Raw genomic sequence first — 20,899 nt, 5'->3', positions numbered from 1 at the left:
TTCCTTAGGACGGGGATGAAGAGAGAGGAATCTCCACCTGGGGCTGGAATGGAAGGTGTCCTGTGTTTTTGCCCAATGCTGTTGAACACAGCCCAAGATCTAGGTGATGGACACCCATCATCTGCAAGGGTTTCCTGAGCGATAAGGCTGAATTTCCCAGGTAGGGTGACCCAGAAGCCACTGGCCAGGTGCTTTTCTGCCAGGCAGGGAGAGCCAGAGCTGACTCCATTAAAAAGGCATTCTAACTAGGTTATCTCAAGTGCAATTTGACCAATTGTAAGCACGGGCTAGATTTTGGATGGTAACAAAGTGGATGAATATAGTGGTTTGGATGGGAAAGCAGCTGGGAGAGAGGGAAGGAGTTGGTCTTTGACTCACATTCTAGGAGCTTTGAGCTGCACCTGGCTGGGCAAAACTCCCTCACAACCAAATTTTGAAGTGCATTCTCTAAGAGGAAATACTTAACTGAATTTTACGGGTGAAGCTTCCTTTTTTGGCTAATTATTCCATGTCCTATTGAGCTGTATGTTCTCTGATAAGTCCTGGAGAACAACGACGACAACAACAAAATCCCAGTGTTAGGGCCTGGGGTTAAAGCATGTTAGAAATAACAGCCATCCACCATTTGTGAAACTTGTAATTTACACCAGGCCCGGAGCCAGGTGCTTCACCTGCATTGCATACACTCCGACTGTCCTACTAGACAGGCCTTACACATCTGCTTACAGATGAAGAATCCAGGGCTTACAGAGCTTGTGAATTGGGATATAAGAACAGGGTATTTCCTGGGTGTTTCTCAGTATCACGTGGCTAGTAAGGAACAGGGCTGGAACCAGACCCCTGTTCTGAATTCCTTTAGAGCCCATGCTGTCCCCACTTCTCCGAGCCCGAGGCTGACCTCCTGACAGCTACTTCATCTTTCTTCTCAGCACTGCACCATGTCTCTCAGGTGACAAAAAGAAGGACCTCGAGGCCAGCATAATGAAGCAGGCCTGGAGAACGCGACAGTGAGAATCAAACACCATTTGGGGCTGGTGTGCGCTAGGTTCCTTGAGAGCTAACTCTGCCCAGTTGTGGGCATTTCTCTGCAGCCCCAGCACTTTCAGAATTACAGCACATTTCCCCGGGTCACTTCCATGTGTCCTGTCTGACTCTGGAACCTATAGGGCCTGCTGATCAGCTCCTCACTGATCGTCACAGAACAGCCCAGAATCCCCTGCTCACCTCCTGACAGGGAGCATTCCTTCTCACAGTAGAAGTCCTCTGGCTGTTCCGTCTCTCACCCAGGAAGCCATATGATGTCAAAAACCCTTTTGATATAAAAACTCACACGGGGACAGTGACGCTTAGACACTTGGTTACCACTCTGGTTGTCTTCAACACACTCTCTAATCGTTTTCTGAATGGGCTGAGGAGTCTGATTCGCCATATTATCTAAGGGTTCTTGTGTGATGTCACCCTGAAGTTAGAGGGATTTGGAACCACCTTGATACTTGAAATCGGACTTTCACAGGGCATCCTTTTGGAATTCGCCTCTGAATACACGCACAGATAAATGATCAAAGAGCAAACCGTCTCTCATGAGTATTAGATGAGAAAAACCTTGGGAAACCCCAGTGGAACAAACATCTACTTACTGAGGCTGAATTCCTAAATTTCTGGAGTCCTCCAGGAGTTTAAAAACTATACCTTGAAAACACGTCAACTCTAATGAAAGAGGAATAATTAAGCAGCCTTCTGTTTCTTGTCTGTTTACCTGCTCCACAGGAAAATACTGGCCTTCAGTGTGCCTACCTCGACAGGTGTACAGGCGTGTGGAGGGTAGCAGAAATTCACAGGTTAACATTTTGACTGGGAATCAAATGGAGGAACAATTCTCAGCCTACTAAGGATTTAAAGGATATTACAAAGGAAAGCCTTCCTGCTGAGGCTTTCAAGATTCTTGAACAGTTAGTTGTGATCGTATGTTTGAAAACATCAGTCACATATTTGACACTGGAAAACGCTGGAGAACTTCAAGGTAAATTTGGCCTTCTCAGAAACTCCTCCTAGAAATGAGAAGGGTAGTATAATACCAAATGATCATAGTTGCTTTTTGTTGAGCACCCACTATGTAACAGTTTATGGGGAAGGGTATAGTACTCACCCACATTTTGTCTTTGTCTCCTTCCTGGACACATGGGAACAGTAAAGTCCTTGCAGTTAGGATCATGTGACTTTTCCTTTACACCAATACAGGAGCAGAAGCACTGTTTGTCACATCCAGGCATTTGAGAGCCAGTGTGCCATTTCCACGCTTTCTCTCTGCTTTCAACAGCAAACATGGCAGCTTCATCTTGAGATGACGGAATCAAAAGGTGGAAGCAGCTTGGATCCCTGGGTCATGTGAGAGTGGAGAGCCCCTGCCAAACCGCATCAGAACTTATTTGCACATAAAATGAACTTCTGTTGTGTCAAGCCATTCATGGTTGTTCTGTTGCATCAGCTAGCAATTACTTAAACTGACACGGCTAGTATTTCTGTTGTCAGTATTAAATATTTTTTATTTAAAATGTAGTTTGGTATATATTCTTATTTCAAAAATGATAGAAATGTAGATAATTCACAATTTTTTTTTTACAAAGCTCCTCCACAGTTAACAACACCCCCCGCCCCCCCGCAGAGGTCACCACAATTAACAATGTTGTGTATTATTTTACTGCTGACTCTAGGCTTTTCGCTGACAAACTATAACGATATATTATTTTTATTCAATATACAAGAACAATGACATACATACTGATCTGCTTTTATCACTTTATAAAATGGATGTAGGATTTTTCGACAACAGTATAGATAGATGATAGATAGATAGATAGATAGATAGATAGATAGATAGAGACAGGTAGATCTTTCTCACTTTTGAAACCACTTTCTATAATTCTAAAGTAGACATGCACCACAATTAATTAAACTCTTTCTTCCTAATGGACATATAAGTTGTTTCCCATTTGCTATATGATAAATAGAATAAAATAAACATCTCTGCCTATGAATTTTAGGCAAACATGGTTTTCTTATAAGAAGGATATATTAACATGGACATTGGGTTAAAGTGAAAGGGTGAAAATAGTTTAACATTTAAAATATTTCTAAAGTGTTATTACAAAAATGCTGTACCAATTCAAATTCTCATAAAAATCACAATTGATTTAAAATTCTGAAGTGTGGACAGGATATTTCTTCTCTGCTTTGAGAAGGATTTGGTGAGACTGAAGAGGAACCAGGGAAGGAGAGCAGACAGGAGACCCTCAGCCTGTGAGGGAGGATCCAGGGAGGATCCAGGAGAGAGCCATTGCTAGTGTCAATGACAGAGAGCACATGCAAAACCAAGTCCACTGAGACCCAGGCAGGCTGGCACTCCGAGCTCTAAATCCAGACTTCAGGCCGGTGGGGTCAGGAGCCTGAGGGAGAGAAGGGGGAAGGGAGGGGGCAGGACAGGACAATGAACAGGAATAGGCTTGGGAAATCCTGGCACCATCATCACCAGCTGGAGGAGGCCCTGTGATCTGAGTGGGTAAGCCTGTTGGCTGAATGCCCCAGGGCTGTGCTGGTCAACCTTCCCGCCCTCAGAATCCCCTTCCCTCTCTCCGGAATAGTTTGGCTGGCTCCCTGCATCATTCTGGGCCAGCTACCTCTCTTGAACCCTCCAGTGGTCCTTTGCACCTTCGCCAGCATCCCAGATCTGGGAGATGCCTTCATGCCTGCTGGGGGCTGGTGTTTTATCCCCTGGGGGCCCTCCATAGAGGCTGGGCTATGTGAGTGGGTTGCTGACTGATGACCAACTGCCAAAACAGGCCAGGAATGCCGAAGAGCAATTGAAAGGGGCAGTGGGGCTGCATGGAGGAGAAATGGGAGGAAGAGTGCCCTGGGACTAGTCAGCTCAGACTCTGCAGATGAAGGATTGGCTGTGGATGTGCCTTGAAAATGAACCAGGTGGTGACTGTGTCTCAGATGGACTTCTGTGGCTTCTGAACTCTTGGCACACAAGAGGACTGGTGTCCTAGGGCAGTGATCGCTGGCCTATGTTGCCAGCAGACAGTGTCTGGGGTAGGGGGCTGGCCCAAGGTGTGTACATGAGCAGGTTGTATGACAAGGCATTGGAGTTGGCAGCCTTCCTTGTTAAACTGATGGGGATGTGTGGGGTCCAATAAAGGAAACATCATGCACCATCCTGTTGGGAGCATCCTCACCTCCATGACGGTGTTTGGGCCTGGGGATAAGGCATCTGTAGTGACCCTCTCGTTGGTAGTTTCCACGGATTTTTCTGAACTCAAGTGAGCACAGGTGAAGGAACTGTGGGTTTCTTCATGCAGGTCGGAGGCCCAGGCCAGACCGACTCCATAATTTGAACCAAAGAATTCACATGCCTGGTACTTTCATTCATTTCATGCACTTATTGATTCCTACAGAAAACTTTTATTCAATATATGCTGAGGAAACACCATGTCAAAAAAACACAAGAAAGCAGCAGTGCCCTTAACTCAGTCTATGGGGGGCGTGAGGGAGATGGTGAGGTGGAAAGACACGGAAGAGTTTTAGGAAGTGAGGGACTGTGAACTGATGGAGAGAATCTCTATTGACCTGACTTCTGAGGTTGGTGACGTTGCTCCCTTAGTTGAGAGGGAGGGAGAAGGGTAAGAGTTGGTGGTGATTTGATGAAGAAGAGTGTGGAGGATGAGATCCGTGGGCAGCATTTTAAAGCTCAGTCTAGGATTTTTTTAGACATGGATGTTTTATGAAAATATATAGTGTTTTAACACCCACAGGTAGTGATGCACGTATTGATATGTCACATGCCTTTGCCACGTAATAAGATGAACACAAGGTCTTCCCACAACTATACCTACAATCGACATCACTTTTGTAAGTATTCCCTAGAATTCTAAAGTAGGTGTGTGCCATAGTTAATTAAACCTTTCCTTTCCTGTTAAACACATATGTTCATTCCCATTTGTTGCTATGATTAATAGAACTGAAATAAACATACGTTTTTGGACAGATATGCATGCTTTCCAATAAGAAAGATATAGTAACATGGACATTGGATTAAAGTGGAAATGGTGTGAATAGTTTAACTTTTTGGAAGTATTGTCAAAATTTTATTCCAAAAATACTGTACCAATTAATTTTCTCACAAATTAATAGATGTGAATATCCTACACTCACAGAAAGATTTTGTGTTATCAATCTTCTCATTTTTGGTGAAAATTATGAATAAAATTTAGTGAAGAAATATTGTTTCACTGTTATTTTGTGTCTTTGCTTTCTCTAATTAGGTTAAGTAGACACTAACTTAATCCCTCACCCATATGAAATTGGATTTATACAGTGACATCCTGAGTAACATTTCTCTAGGCATGGTTTAACATTCTGAAATGGGGACAGGACATTTCTCTTGTGCTTTGAGAAGGAATTGGTCAGAATGAACAGGAGCCAGGGAAGGAGAGCAGACAGGACACCCTCAGCCCAGGAGGGTAATCGGGAGGATCCAGCACTGATATGGTTTGATTGTTTCCCCACCCAAATCTCATCTTGAATTGTAGCTCCCATAACCTCCACGTGTCATAGGAGGGATCAGGTGGGAGGCAGTTGAATCACAGGGATAAGTTTTTCCCATGCTGTTCTCGCCGTAGTAAATAAGTCTTAGGAGATCTGATGTTTTCACAAAGGGCAGTTCCCCTGCGCATGCTCTCTTGCCTGCTGCCATGTGAGACATATCTTTGCTCCTCCTTCCCCTTCTGCCATGATTGTGAGGCCTCCTCAGTCATGTAGAACTGTCAGTCCATTAAACCTCTTTTTTTATTATTATAAATTACCCAGTCTCAGGTATTTCTTCATAGCAGTATGAAAATGAACAAATACAAGGGGAGAGCAATGGCCAGAGTCCATGAGAGAGACCATATATGAAACCAAGTCCACAGAGCCCAAGGCAGGCTGGCATTCAGAGGTCTGAATCCAGAGTTCAGCTGGGTGGAGGCAGGGACCTGAGGGAGAGAAGGGCGAAGAGAGGGGTGAGGGCAGGACAATGAAAAGGAATAGGCTCGGGAAATTCCAGCACCATCATCACTAGCTGGAGGGGGCCGTGTGATCTGAATGGGCAGGGCTGTTGATGGAATGCACCAGCGATGTGCTGGAGACCCAACCCTCCCTCAGAATCCCCTTCCCTCTCTCACGAAGAGTATGGCTGGCTCTCTGCATCATTCTGGGCAAGCTCCCTCTCTTGACCACTCCAGTGGTCGTGTGTACCATTTCCAGCGTCCCGGGGCAGGGAGTTGTCTCATGCCTGCTGGGGGCTGCTGTTTTATCCCCTGTGAACTCTCCATGGAGCCTGGACTACGTGAATGGGTTGCTGACTTTTGAGCAACAGCCAAGACAGGCCAGAAATATTTATGAGCAGTGGAAGGTGAGGGTGGCAGCAAGGCTGCATGGAGGGGAATTTGGAGGAAGAGTACCCTGGGACTAGTCAGCTCCGACTCTGCAGATGAAGGATTGGCTGTGGATGTGCAATGAAAATGATCCAGATGGTGACCATGTCTCAGATGGACTTCTGAGGCTTCTGAGCTCTTGACACAAAAGCAGACAGGTATCCTGGGGCTCTAATCACTGGCCTATGGTGCCACCAGACAGTGTCTGGGGTAGAGGGCTGGTCCAAGGTGTGTATGTGAGCAGGTTGGATGGCAAGGCAGTGGAGATGGCACCCTTCCTTGTTAAACTGATGGGGATGTGTGGGGTCCAATACAGGAGGCATCATGCACAATACTGTTGGGAGCATCCTCACCTCCATGATAGTGTTTGGGCATGGGGAGTAGGCATCTGCAGTGATGCTCTCAATGATAGTTTCCAGGGGATTTCTAAACTCAAGTGAGCACAGGTGATGGAACTGTGGGTTTCTTCAGGTAGGCGGGAGGCCAAGGCAGGGGCAGCCTCCACGTTTTGAATCAATGAACTCCCATGCCTGGTAATTTCATTCATTCATGCACTTATTGATTCCTACAGAAAACTTTTATTGAATATATGCTGAGGAAACAGCAAGTCAACAAAACAAAAGAAAGTGGCAAGGCCCTTAATACTGTCTGTAAGGGGATGGGGGAGATGGAGAGGAGGTGTGAATCGCCCATCTGAGCCAGGGAGTCCAGGAAGGCAGAGCCAGACTTGGGGACAGGCAGTGTGCAACAAAGGGAGTGACAGCCTGTGTCCAGGCAAGCAAGCGCTCCTTCTATGACACTATCAATCTGGTTTTCCTCCTGGATGCTGCCTGCGTGTGAAAGCAACTGCTGTTCTCTGTGCCAGCCTGCCTCTGTTAATAGGGAAAATGCTAATGGTTGGCAGATGCTCATTTCTGCTCACCTTGGGTCACCTCTACTGAAGGGATGGTTTGACAGCAAAAGGACAGGAAGAAACTTTTGGGGAGGATGAATATATTTTGCACCTTCTATGTGGTTGTGGTTTCATGGGACTATACATTTGTCAAAACTGTTTAAATTGTTTCTCAGTATTTAGGAGAAAAAGTAAGCAGAAAACCAGGAAGGATATAGATGACCTGAACAGCACCGTTAACTACTCTGACCAATTAAAGTAATGAGAAAAGCACTGCATTCAACAACAGCAGAATAAACATTCCTCTCAAGTGTGCATGAAATATTTCCCAGGATAGATGGTATTCTGGGCCATCAAACAAAGCTTACAAATTGAAAAAAAAATAGAAATAATAAAAAGCCTCTTCTAAGACAATAATATAATTAAATTCAAAACCAAACACCAAGATATCTGAAAAATGCCCAAATATTGGAAATTTTAAAATATGCTCCTAAATAACCTATGGGTCAAAGAGGGAGTCTCAGGAGAATTTTAAAAATACATTAAGTTGAATGAAAATAAAAATATACATACAAAAATGGGATTCAGCTAAAGTGTTTCCTTGAGGGAAATGTATAGCATATTTTATGTTTATATTAGAAAATAAAATCTAAAATCAATAACCAAAACTTTCACCCTAGGAAACCAAAGAACGAAGAGCAATTTGAATTTAAAGAAATTGTAGAGGATCCCCCCATCCCTTCCCACATTCCCACCTCTTCCCCTTAAGCCCTACCCCCAACCTTTGAGACACACAGACACACACATCATTTTACAACATGTTCATTTTATTTCCATCACCATGGGGCATACCCTTTGGGGTGTAAAATGTACTCTACACCCTGTTGGCTATTTATCTGGTGTTAGACTTCTGGAGACTTTTCAGATAGACTTGAAGTCTCTGGCCTTGCCCGGGAATTACTGGCTGCCCAAGGAAGCACTGGAGAAGGTGGTGGTCTCCTTGCCCTTGTGGTCCCGCTGTGGCGCATTTTGATTGAGTTCCTCGTTCGGCTGGTCAGAGTGGCTGGATAGTGTTGGCCCACTCCATTCCTCAGGTTTTTTTGAAGCGGTGGTCTTTTAGGGAGAGCCTTTTGTTCCTGGAACTTCCTTGACGGGTCCCTTTTCCCTTCTGGGTTGTCTTGGGAACCTGGAAAGCCAACAGGGAGATCACAGGAGGGCACTGGTTTGGGGAAGAGGATGGAGGAGGGGTGAGAACAGGGGCTTCATAGAGAAATGGTGCAGGCTGGGGTAGGAGTTGTGCCAGGGGAGGACAGGGTAGGAGTCAGAGCTTGGGTGGGCCGTTCACTTTGATAGGGCTTCTGGGCCAGGGATGAGAGGATGCTTTCCACTTCCTCGCCTCTTTGGTGTTGATGGGTGGTTGTTGGAAAATGGGCTGGAGGCTCGTGGTTTCCTGGACATCTTCACCAGACCAGTGTCTCTCAACAGTCTACTCCAGTCCACCTGGTCTCCCTGAGCATCCCCCAGGACAGTGAAGGCAGGCCAGCAGGCTAGAAACTCACACGACATTATTATGTTAGTCTTGTGGGAGAATTCCTTTTCCAAGAAACCTTGGTCTTTTCTCTTAACACCTTCAACTAATTGGATGAGGCCTATCCACATTATGGAAGTTAAATTGCTTTACTTAAAGTCAACTGATGGTAAATGTTGATCACATCTACAAAATACCTTCACAGCAGCATCTAGACTACTGTTTGACCACACAGCTGAGCACTACAGCCTAGACAAGTTGACATAATACTAGCCACTGCAAATATCTTGCACCGTACAAAAATGTGACTCAAAATGAACCGCAGTCTTAAATGCCAAAATTACGGGGTTTTTTTCTAGGAGGAAACAAAAAAAAATTGTGTTACCTGAGGTTATGTCTTAGTCAGCTCAGGCTGGCATAACAAAATGTCATTGACTGACTAGCTGGAACAACAGAAATTTATCTTTTTTCACAGTTTTGAAGTCTGGAAGTCCCAGATCAAGGACTGGCTGGGTTGGCTTCTGGTGATGGCCTTATTCCTGGCTTGTAGATGGCCCTTTCTCAATATGTCCATTCTTGGCCCTTCCTCTGTGCATGTGCAGAGAGCGTGCGAGAGAGACAGTGAGCTCATGCAGGCACAAAAATGCTATCTTCTGTCTCTTCTCCCTTCTTATAACCACACTAATTCTATGGGATCAAGGCCCCACCCTTATGACCTCTTTTAACATTAATCACTTCCTTAGAAGCCTCATCACCAAATACAGACACCCTGGGGCTGAGGGCTTCAAAATATGAATTTGGTGGAGGACATAAGCATTAGCAAAGAATAGACACATAGATTAATAAAACAGAATAGAGCTCAGAAATAGACCTGCACACATATAGTCAGGTGATTCACAACAAAGGCAATAATGGTGAAAGTACAGGTTTGCCAACAAAAGGTGTCGGAACAATTAGACACCTATACACAAATTATAATAACCTGGACATATCCTTACATATTCCATGAAAACTAACTCAAGATACATCATAGGTCTAATGAAAAATGCAAAAACAATACAACCTCTATAAGAAAACATAAGAGAAAATCCACAGAACTTTGAGTTTGGTGATGAGTTTTTAAATTCAACACCAAAAGCATGATCAAGGAAAGAAAAATTTGCCAAGTTGATTTTATTAAAATAAACATCATGTGCTCTTCAAAAGACAATGTTAAGAGAATGAAAACAGAAGCCACAGACTAGCAGAAAATGTCTGTGGCACACATATGTGATAAAGAAATTGTCTCTACAATATATACGAATTCTTAAAGCTCAACGATAGAAAAAAATGAAAATAGGCAAAGATCTGAACACAGACTATACAAAAGAAGATACACACATGGCAAATAAGCATAATAAATGTACTAAGCATGTTTTGTCATTAGATAATTGTGTACTAAAATGAGATACCACTACACACCTATTAGTATGTGCAAAATCCATAAAAAAGCAAAACAAAGCAAACAAAACCAAGACCAATTGCCAGGGAAGATGTGGAGCAACAGAAACTCTCATTCGTTGCTCTGGAAATGCAACATGGCACAGCCACTTTGGAAGACAATTTGGCGTTTTCTTAAAAAGCGGAACATAGACTTAGCGTAAGATTCAGCAGCCATATTCAATCTATTTACCCAATTGATTTGAAAACTTATGTCTACATAAAAATTTGTATATGAATGTATACAATAGCTTATTTCACAATCACCAAAAATAGTAGCATCCAAAATGTATTTCATTTGGTGAATGGATTATATATATAATATATATATATATATATATATATATATATACACACACATACACGCACACACACACATTAAAATATGGTACACCCAGACAATGATACTACTACTCCTCAATGAAAAGGAATAAGTTACAAGCTGCACAAAGTTTTACATGACTCTTCAGTTCATTATGCTAAACGAGTCTAAAGAAATGAGTCTAGAAAGAAACGAGTCTAAAAAGGCTAGATAGTATAAGATTCTATTTATATGGCATTCTGGAAAATGCAAAATTATAAAGATGAAAAACCTATCAGTGGCAGCCAAGGGGGTTATCTGACAAGCACAAGGGATTTATCAGGGCAGTGAAACTAGTATGCATAATACTGCAATGGTGGTTGTATGCTTGCTTTGGTCTGAATATTTGTGTTGCCACAAACTTCATCTGCTAAAATACCAAGGTGATGGTATTAGGTAGAAGGTGGGGTATTTGGAGAATGACTAGATCATGAGAGCAGAGCCCTCATCAATGGGATTAGTGTTTTTATAAAATATTCCCCACAGAGATCCCTTGCCCCTTCTTCCATGCGAGGACATAGGGAAAAGGCAGGTGTCTATGAACTAGGGAGCAGGACTCCACCAGACATGAAATCTGCCAGCACCTTGATCTTGGACTTTCCAACCTCCAGAATGTGAGAAATAAAGTTGTGTTGTTTATAAGCCACCTAGTCTACACTATTTTTGTTATGGAAGCCCAAATGGACTAAGACAACGGCACGAGGCATTTGTCAAAACCCATAGATCTTTACAGCACAAACAGTGAAGCTTAATGTATGTAACGTCTAAAAGAAACTTAAGAGGTTGGAGAATCACACAACAGAATGTAAAATGTTACACACACAGAAACCTAGCTGTATTATAGATGTATGAAACCACCACAGTGAAGCAAGTGGGGGGAAAGTTATCATATTTGGGTACTTCATCAAAGAAATATATATTTTATAAAGTATATGTCTTCCAGATAAGTTTGTAAAATAGTTGAACATTTGATAATCATTTATTTAATTTTTTAGATATCAATGCTATTGGGTTTTTGTTTAATAAAAAGTCCTTTTCCTTTAAAATGCATATTAAATTGTTTAGAGATGAAATGGTCTAATGCCTTAGATTGGCTCCACGTTATTCCAGAAGCTCATATGCAGGTAGGCGAGTGTCTAACTGGAACTAGCTTTGCTGTGTATTTAAAGTTGTTCATGCTCGGTATCAAGTATCCTGGGTTCATAATATTAGTTTCTGTTATTCTGTATGTGTGAAGGCTTTCCCTAATAAACCGTTTTTTATCACAAATATGCCATTAAAAGTGAAATCCTAAATGAAACTGACCACTTCATAGAAATAAAATACATCAGTAACCAAACTGATCCAAAAAGAAAAAGAAAACTTTAATTAAACTATACAAACTGAAACTGTACAATATTCAAAGCTCAAGCCACCCTCAAACATTCCAGGTTAGGCAGTTTTGGAGGCCAATTCTACCAAATGATCAGGGAAAACTAACCACCATCTTATATCAACTCTTCCAGAACATACGAAAGATTGACAATTGTTCAGTTCATTCTCCCAGACTAGCCCTCCTGGATTCAAAATCAGATGAGGACCACATCCCTCCCCTGATGGAAAAAGAACACATCAAGTAAGCTCCCTTACACAGCAGTAAATACCTTACCTAAATTAGTAGCATATTAAACAAATAGACAGGCTCTGCCCAAGGAAATAACATATGATTTAACATCAGAAAAAAAAAAAAACAGGTTCATTGTAATTCCTTACATACAAAATGGAGGAGAAAAAATTTGATCCTGTCAAAGGGTACAGAAAAAGCTTTTTAAAGACATTTAATGAGTTTATGGAAAAAAGAAAATATTTATTTAACCTATATTCAAAGAGCACTTCCATTTCCTAAAATCAACAGCAAACATACTTAAATGTCAAATGTTCGAAGAATTATCATTCAAGTCAGGAACGAGAAGTAGATGTAGCCTATTATCTCTACGTTTGAAATCAGGATTGAGACACAAAAAGCTATAAGTATCAAAATGAGTAAGTGGTATGAATATTGGAAAAACATGTAATGTTTAGTGATAATACCATTATCGATCTTGAAAATTCAAAGGAAAAGGCATGTGGAATATTCAAGTGCATCGGCCTTCAGAATGAGGTGTGCAACAGATTACTACAGCAAAATCAAAATCTTCACCTCACGAAAGCAATAACTAACTACAGCAATTAATGGACAATATGCCATTTGCATATAGCAATAAAATCCAAGAATTACCTGAATAGAAGTCTAATAAAAATGTATAAGTTGTTTATAGAGGCAACTATCGAAGTATACTGACATATTCAGGAAAAAATAGCTTGACATACATAGAGGAGTATAACATATTCATTCATGGGGAACACAACAGTGTAAAAATGTAAACTCAGCTTAAATTATTTACAATTTAGTGCCTTACCTGTAGCCGCCGACATTACAAGCAAATTTGGGCTGCTGTGCTCTGCTTCCCAAATCAACCCTGTAAATTTATAGAACGGAAACAGAAAGTAAAAAACCAGTATCAGCAAGAAAATCTACCCAACAAAACAGGGCCAGTCCAGGGTGAGACTGAAGACCTTGTTGAGCTGGTACTTGTGTGTGACACTTGCAGTGTCTGTTGGAGGGGGTTAGCGGCAGGGATGTTGGGGAGGTTTGTAGCCTGCCTAGACGGCAGATAACAGAATGGGTAGAATAAAAGTTTTAAAATTTCCACTTCACTTCATTGCACAATCTGAGGCAGCCCCTGAAAACACGATGCCAAGAGCCCTAGGTAATAGCAGGACACCAGGAAAATTGGGTTTGTTAAGGCAGCATGGCTCCAGAGTTCTGCTAATAACAACCTGAAACCAACATAGTGGGAAAGGAATTACGTTTTAAAAAAAAGTTCCTTCAACAGAACACAAAGACTGGAATAGAAGTAGATTAGGATAGTAAGAGTGAACGATGCATACTAAGGGTAGATGTTAGTTCATAGAAATAAATATATATATCGCTACATACATATATACTTGGAAGATATGTAAACCGTATTTCTTCAATTCAGAGAATAAATCATTTAGGACCAAAGGTTTGCCAAGTGTAGCTCTGGCTGGGGAGGAGCCCCCGTGGGAAAGTGTCTGTCTTCTTCCAGAGGTCAATACGATCGTGGGAGCTCCCACCCTGCAGGGAGCTCCTGGCCTGGGACCCGAAGCCATTCTCTACAAGGGGTGCAGCTGTGCAAATGCACAGAGGTGACAGAAACAGAGTATCTCCTGCCCATCACTTCATCCAACAGCCAGGAGTGAGGAAGAGGACCCTCTTGAGTGAGGACTGAGGGTCCACCCTCCCCCACGAAGTGGGACCACAGAATCCAGCTCAGCCCCTCTTGTCAGCCCTGGTAAACTTAGGCAATAATGTCACCCCGACCACACCCCTCCCCCAATGCCACTTCAGGGGGACTCAGAGTCAGAGACTTGGTCTGAGGGGAGCAGACACAATCGGCAGAGGATGGCGGTCCAGGCTCAGCCTGGCATCCAAGTCAGGACCTTGAGGGATGACCAAAGGCCCCTCCCACCCCAACTCCCCCGACCCCACCAGGATCTACAGCCTCAGGATCCCCATCCCAATCCCTACCCCTACCCCAACACAATCTTCATGCTTACCCCCACCCCCATCCAGATCCCCATCCAGGAAGAATCCGGTTCCACCCTTGCCGTGAACCCAGGGAAGTCACGGGGCCGGATGTGACGCCACTGACTTGCGCATTGGGGGTCAGAGGACAGCGAGATTCTCGCCCTGAGCAACAGCCTGACGTTGGCGGAAGGAAGCAGGCACAGGCTCCGTGAGGAGGCAAGGTAAGACGCTGAGAGAGGACTGAGGCGGGCCTCACCCCAGACAGAGGGCCCCCAATAATCCAGCGCTGCCTCTGCTGCCGGGCCTGGACCACCCCGCAGGGGAAGACTTCTCAGGCTGAGTCGCCACCACCTCACCCCGCCACCCCCCGCCACTTTAACTGCAGGGAACTCTGGCGTAAGAGCTTTGTGTGACCAGGGCAGGGCTGGTTAGAAGTGCTCAGGGCCCAGACTCAGCCAGGAATCAAGGGCAGGGCCCCAAGAGGGGACTGAGGGTAACCCCCCCGCACCCCCACCACCATTCCCATCCCCCAACACCAACCCCACCCCCATCCCCCAACACCAAACCCACTGCCATCGCTCAAACATCAATGGCACCCCCAAACCCCGATTCCCATCCCCACCCATCCTGGCAGAATCGGAGCTTTGCCCCTGCAATCAACCCACGGAAGCTCCGGGAATGGCGGCCAGGCACGCAGATCCTGACGTTCACATCTATGGCTCAGGGAGGGAAGGGGGTCGGTATCGTGAGTACGGCCTTTGGGAAGCAGAGGATGGGCCCAAGCCCCTCCTGGAAGATAATGGAGTCCGGAGGGCTCCCAGCTTGCCAGGACAGGGGCCCAAAGTACCCCTGTCTCAAACTGAGCCACCTTTTCATTCGGCCGCGGGAATCCTAGGGATACAGACCCACTTCAGCAGGGAGTTGGGGCCCAGCCCTGCGAGGAGTCAAGGGGAGGAAGAAGAGGGAGGAGTGAGGGGACCTTGGAGTCCAGATCAGTGGCAACCTTGGGCTGGGGGATCCTGGGCACAGTGGCCGAATGTGCCCCGTGCTCATTGCGACTTCAGGGTGACAGAGTTGAGGGCTGTGGTCTGAGGAGTGGCACTTCAGGTCAGCAGAGGGAGGAATCCCAGGATCTGCCAGACCCAAGGTGTGCCCCCTTCATGAGGACTGGGGATACCCCCGGCCCAGAAAGAAGGGATGCCACAGAGTCTGGCTGTCCCTTATTCTTAGCTCTAGGGGAACCCAATCAGGGATGGCTCTAATTGGCAATCTCATTTGTACCACAGGCGGGAGGTTGGGGAACCCTCAGGGAGATAAGCTGTTGGTGTAAAGAGGAGCTGTCTGCTCATTTCAGGGGGTTGGGGGTTGAGGAAGGGCAGTCCCCGGCAGGAGTAAAGATGAGTAACCCACAGGAGGCCATCAGAAGCCTCACCCTACAACCAAAGGGGTCAGCCCTGGACAACCCACCTGGGAGTGACAGGATGTGGCTCCTCCTCACTTCTGTTTCCAGATCTCAGGGAGTTGAGGACCTTTTCTTCAGAGAGTGACTCAGGTCAACACAGGGGCCCCCATGTAGTCGACAGACACAGTGGTCCTAAGATCTACCAAGCATCCAGGTGAGAAGCCTGAGGTAGGATTGAGGGTACCCCTGGGCCAGAACGCTGATAGAGGGCCCCACAGAAATCTGCCCTGCCCCTGCTATTCCCTCAGAGAGCCTGGGCAAGGCTATCTGCTGAGGTCCCTCCATTATCCTGGGATCTTTGATGTCAGGGAAAGGGAGGCCTTGGTCTGAAGGGGCTGCACTCAGGTCACTAGAGGGAGGCTCTCAGGCCCTAGCAGGAGTAGCGGTGAGGACCAAGCAGGCTCGTCACCCAGGACACCTGGACTCCAATGAATTTGGACATCTCTCGTTGTCCTTCGTGGGAGGATCTGGTTACGTATGGCCAGATGTTGGTCCCCTCATGTCCTTCTGTACCGTATCAGGGATGTGAATTCTTGCCATGAGAGTTTCTTTGGCCAGCAAAAGGGCGGTATTAGGCCCTGCAAGGAGAAATGTGAGGGCCCTGAGAGAGCACAGAAGGGACCCTCCACCCCAGTACAGTGGGGACCTCACAGAGTCTGGCCAACCCTCCTGACAATTTTGGGAATCCGTGGCTGTGCTTGCAGTCTGCACCCTGAGGCCCATGGATTCCTCTCCCAGTAATCAGGAGTTCCAGGAACAAGGCAGTGAGGCCTTGGTCTGAGGCAGTATCCTGAGGTCACAGAGTAGAGGGGGTGCAGACAGTGCCAACACTGAAGGTTTGCCTTGAATGCACACCAAGGGTCGCACCAGTCCCAGAACACATGGGACTCCAGAGCGCCTGGCCTCACCCTCCCTACTGTCATTCCTTCAGCCTCAGCATGTGCTGGCCGGCTGTACCCTGAGGCGCCCTCTCACTTGTTCCTTCAGGTTCTGAGGAGACAGGCCGACAAGGAGGACTGGAGGCCCCGGAGCAGCACTAGCTCCTGCCCACACTCCTACCTGCTGCCCTGACCAGAGTCATCATGCCACTTGAGCAGAGGAGTCAGCACTGCAAGCCTGAGGAAGGCCTTGAGGCCCAAGGAGAGGCCCTGGGCTTGGTGGGTGCGCAGGCTTCTGCTACTGAGGAGCAGGAGACTGCCTCCTCCTCCTCTACTCTAGTGGAAGTCACCCTGGGGGAGCTGCCTGCTGCCGAGTCACCAAGTCCTCCCCACAGTCCTCAGGGAGCCTCCACCCTCCCCACTACCATCAACTATAGTCTCTGGAGTCAATCCGATGAGGGCTCCAGCAACGAAGAACAGGAGGGGCCAAGCACCTTTCCTGACCTGGAGACCAGCTTCCAAGTAGCACTCAGTAGGAAGATGGCTGAGTTGGTTCATTTTCTGCTCCTCAAGTATCAAGCCAGGGAGCCGGTCACAAAGGCAGAAATGCTGGAGAGTCTCATCAGAAATTACCAGGACTTCTTTCCTGTGATCTTCAGCAAAGCCTCCGAGTACCTGCAGCTGGTCTTTGGCATCGAGGTGGTGGAAGTGGTCCCCATCGGCCACTTGTACATCCTTGTCACCTGCCTGGGCCTCTCCTACGATGGCCTGCTGGGCGACAATCAGATCATGCCCAAGACAGGCCTCCTGATAATCGTCCTGGCCATAATCGCAATAGAGGGCGACTGTGCCCCTGAGGAGAAAATCTGGGAGGAGCTGAGTGTGTTGGAGGCATCTGATGGGAGGGAGGACAGTGTCTTTGCCCATCCCAGGAAGCTGCTCACCCAAGATCTGGTGCAGGAAAACTACCTGGAGTACCGGCAGGTGCCCGGCAGTGATCCTGCGTGCTACGAGTTCCTGTGGGGTCCAAGGGCCCTCATTGAAACCAGCTACGTGAAAGTCCTACACCATTTGCTAAAGATCAGTGGAGGACCTCACATTTCCTACCCACCCCTGCATGAATGGGCTTTTAGAGAGGGGGAAGAGTGAGTCTGAGCACGAGTTGCAGCCAGGGCCAGTGGGAGGGAGTCTGGGCCAGTGCACCTTCCAGGGCCCCATCCATTAGTTTCCACTGCCTTGTGTGACATGAGGCCCATTCTTCACTCTTTGAAGAGAGCAGTCAGTATTGTTAGTAGTGAGTTTCTGTTCTGTTGGATGACTTTGAGATTTATCTTTGTTTCCTGTTGGAATTGTTCAAATGTTCCTTTTAATGGATGGTTGAATGAACTTCAGCATCCAAGTTTATGAATGACAGTAGTCACACATAGTGCTGTTTATATAGTTTAGGAGTAAGAGTCCTGTTTTTTATTCAGATTGGGAAATCCATTCCATTTTGTGAATTGTGACATAATAACAGCAGCGGAAAAAGTATGTGCTTAGAATTGTGAAAGAATTAGCAGTAAAATACATGAGATAAAGACCTCAAGAAGTTAAAAGATACTTAATTCTTGCCTTATACCTCACTCTATTCTGTAAATTTGAAAAAAAAAAACATGGATACCTGGATATCCTTGGCTTCTTTGAGAATTTAAGAGAAATTAAATCTGAATAAATAATCCTTCCTGTTCACTGGCTCATTTATTTTCCATTCACTCAGCATCTGCTCTGTGGAAGGCTCTGCGTTAGTAGTGGGGATGCTAAGGTAAGCAAGACTCACGCCTACCCGTAGCGTTGTAGAGCCTAGGACCTGCAGTCATATAATTAAGGTGGCAAGAAGTCCTGTAAGATGTAGAGGAAATATAAGAGAAGGGTGAGGGTGTGGGGTTCCAGGAGAGAGTTGTGGAGTGTAAATGCCCTGAGCTGGGGCATTTTGGACTTTGGGAACCTGCAGTTCCTTCTGAAGGAGCTGACTCTGATGAAGCTGGATGGGTCCAGGGCCCACAGATTCTCAGTGAATGAGAGAAAAGCCTGGAATGGAAAGCAACTCTGAGTAGTTTATTTCGGATGGGGGATGAAGAGAGAGGAATCTCCACCTGGGGCTGGAATGGAAGGTGTCCTGTGCTTTTGTCCCACTGCTATTGAACACAACCCAAGATCTAGGTGATGAAAATCTATCTATCTGCAAGGGTTTCCTGAGCGATAAGGCTGAATTTCCTGGAAGGGTGACCCAGAAGCCCCTGGCCAGGTGCTTTTCTGCCGCGCAAGGAGAACCAGAGCTGACTCTATTAAAAAGGCATTCTAACTAGGTTATCTCAAGTGCAATTTGACCAATTGTAGGCATGGGCCAGATTTTGGATGGTAACAAAATGGATGAAAACAGTGGTTTGGGTGGGAAAGCAGCTGGGAGAGATGGAAGGAATTGGTCTTTGACACACATTCTAGGAGTTTTGAGTTGCACCTGGCTGGGCAAAACTCCCGCACACACAAAGTTTGAAGTGCATTCTCTAAGAGGAAATACTTAACTGAATTTTACAGGTGAAGCTTCCTTTTTGGTCTAATTATCCCATGTCCTATTGAGCTGTATATTCTCTGATGACTCCTGGAGAACAACAACAACAACAACAAAGTCACAGAGTGCTAGTGCCTAGGCTTTAAAAATATTAGAAATAACAGCCATCGGCCATTTGTTAAACTTCTAATTTCCACCAGGCCCGGAGTTTCTGTTGCTCCACATCTTCACTGGCAATTGGTCTTGGTTTTGTTTTCTTTGTTTTGCTTTTTTATGGGTTTGGACATTCTAATAGGTGTGTAGTGGTATCTCACTTTAGTACACAATTACCTAATGCCAAAGGACACTCAGTATTTTATTATGCTTATTTGCCCTGTGTGTATCTTCTTTTGTGTAGATTGTGTTCAGATCTTTGACTATTTTCATTTTTTCTATCATTGAGCTTTAAGAATTCGTATATATTGTAGAGACAAGTTCTTTATCACATATGTGTACCGCAGATGTTTTCTGCTAGTCTGTGGCTTCTGTTTTCATTCTCTTAACATTGTCCTTTGAAGAGCATAAGATTTTTATTTTAATAAAATCAACTTGGCAAATTTTTCTTTCCTCGATCATGCTTTTGGTGTTGAATTTAAAAACTCATCACCAAACTCAAAGTTATGTGGATTTTCTCTTATGTTTTCTTATAGAGGTTGTATAGTTCTTGTATTTTTAATCAGGTCTATGATGTATTGAGTTAATTTTCTTGCAATATGTAAGGATATGTCTAGGTTATTATAATTTGTGTATAGGTGTCTAATTGTTCAGGCACCTTTTGTTGGCAAACCTGTACTTTCACCATTATTGCCTTTGTTGTGAATCACCTGACTATATGTGTGCAGGTCTATTTCTGAGCTCTATTCTGTTTTATTAATCTATGTGTCTATTCTTTGCTAATGCTTATGTCCTCCACCAAATTCATATTTTGAAACCCTCAACCCCAGGGTGTCAGTATTTGGAGATGAGGCTTCTAAGGTAGTAATTAATGTTAAAAGAGGCCATAAGGGTGGGAGCTTGATCCCACAGAATTAGTGTGATTATAAGAAGGGAGAAGAAACAGAAGAAAGTACTTTTGTGCCTGCATGACCCCTCTCTCTCTTTTTCTTTCTCTCTCTCTCTTCCTCTCTCTCTCTCTGCACATGCACAGAGGAAAGGCCAAGAACGGACAAATTAATAAAGGGCCATCTACAAGCCAGGAATAAGGCCATCACCAGAAGACAACCCCGCCAGTCCTTGATCTGGGACTTCCACACTTCAAAACTGAAAAAAGATAAATTTCTGTTGTTTCAGCTACTCGGTCAATGGCATTTTGTTATGGCAGCCTAAGCTAAGACATAACCTCAGGTAACACAACTTTTTTTGTTTTGTCCTAGAAAAAAAAAGGAATGTAATTGTGACATATAAAGTCTGTGGTTCATTTTGAGGTAGCTGGCCCAGAATGATGCAGGGAGCCAGCCAAACTATTCCGGAGAGAGGGAAGGGGATTCTGAGGGCGGGAAGGTTGACCAGCACAGCCCTGGGGCATTCAGCCAACAGGCTTACCCACTCAGATCACAGGGCCTCCTCCAGCTGGTGATGATGGTGCCAGGATTTCCCAAGCCTATTCCTGTTCAT

The 20,899-nt window shown here is 45.1% G+C and overlaps 2 protein-coding genes across 6 annotated transcripts; one reads left to right on the top strand and one right to left on the bottom strand.

Moving 5' to 3' along the window:
- Nucleotides 1-8,165: 8,165 nt before the first annotated feature.
- On the bottom strand, nucleotides 8,166-14,441 carry LOC129529982 (chondrosarcoma-associated gene 1 protein). Of its 4 annotated transcripts, XM_055376116.1 has the most exons (5): nucleotides 14,388-14,441; nucleotides 13,743-13,958; nucleotides 13,166-13,225; nucleotides 8,756-8,906; nucleotides 8,166-8,545 (listed from the first exon to the last, which is right to left on the bottom strand). In XM_055376116.1, exons 3-5 carry the CDS (start codon nucleotides 13,179-13,181, stop codon nucleotides 8,476-8,478), a joined length of 237 nt encoding a protein of 78 aa, XP_055232091.1. In that variant the 5' UTR covers nucleotides 13,182-13,225; nucleotides 13,743-13,958; nucleotides 14,388-14,441; the 3' UTR covers nucleotides 8,166-8,475. The 4 variants fall into 4 exon arrangements, with proteins under 4 accessions (XP_055232091.1, XP_055232088.1, XP_055232089.1 ...); XM_055376113.1 differs by lacking the exons at nucleotides 13,166-13,225; nucleotides 13,743-13,958; nucleotides 14,388-14,441 and having other exon boundaries at nucleotides 8,705-9,018; XM_055376114.1 differs by lacking the exons at nucleotides 13,166-13,225; nucleotides 13,743-13,958; nucleotides 14,388-14,441 and having other exon boundaries at nucleotides 8,756-9,018.
- Nucleotides 14,442-14,476: 35 nt separating this feature from the next.
- On the top strand, nucleotides 14,477-20,618 carry LOC129529980 (melanoma-associated antigen 12). Of its 2 annotated transcripts, XM_055376112.2 has the most exons (3): nucleotides 14,477-14,579; nucleotides 15,869-15,974; nucleotides 16,808-18,425. In XM_055376112.2, the coding sequence occupies exon 3, from the start codon at nucleotides 16,903-16,905 to the stop codon at nucleotides 17,845-17,847; it is 945 nt and encodes a 314-aa protein (XP_055232087.1). In that variant the 5' UTR covers nucleotides 14,477-14,579; nucleotides 15,869-15,974; nucleotides 16,808-16,902; the 3' UTR covers nucleotides 17,848-18,425. The 2 variants fall into 2 exon arrangements, with proteins under 2 accessions (XP_055232087.1, XP_055232086.1); XM_055376111.2 differs by lacking the exon at nucleotides 15,869-15,974 and having other exon boundaries at nucleotides 16,808-20,618.
- The last annotated feature ends 281 nt before the right edge of the window (nucleotides 20,619-20,899 follow it).

Source organism: Gorilla gorilla, chromosome X, assembly GCF_029281585.2.
Source record: "Gorilla gorilla gorilla isolate KB3781 chromosome X, NHGRI_mGorGor1-v2.1_pri, whole genome shotgun sequence".
NCBI classification, from domain to species: domain Eukaryota; kingdom Metazoa; phylum Chordata; class Mammalia; order Primates; family Hominidae; genus Gorilla; species Gorilla gorilla.
This window is presented reverse-complemented; position numbering and strand designations above follow the sequence as displayed.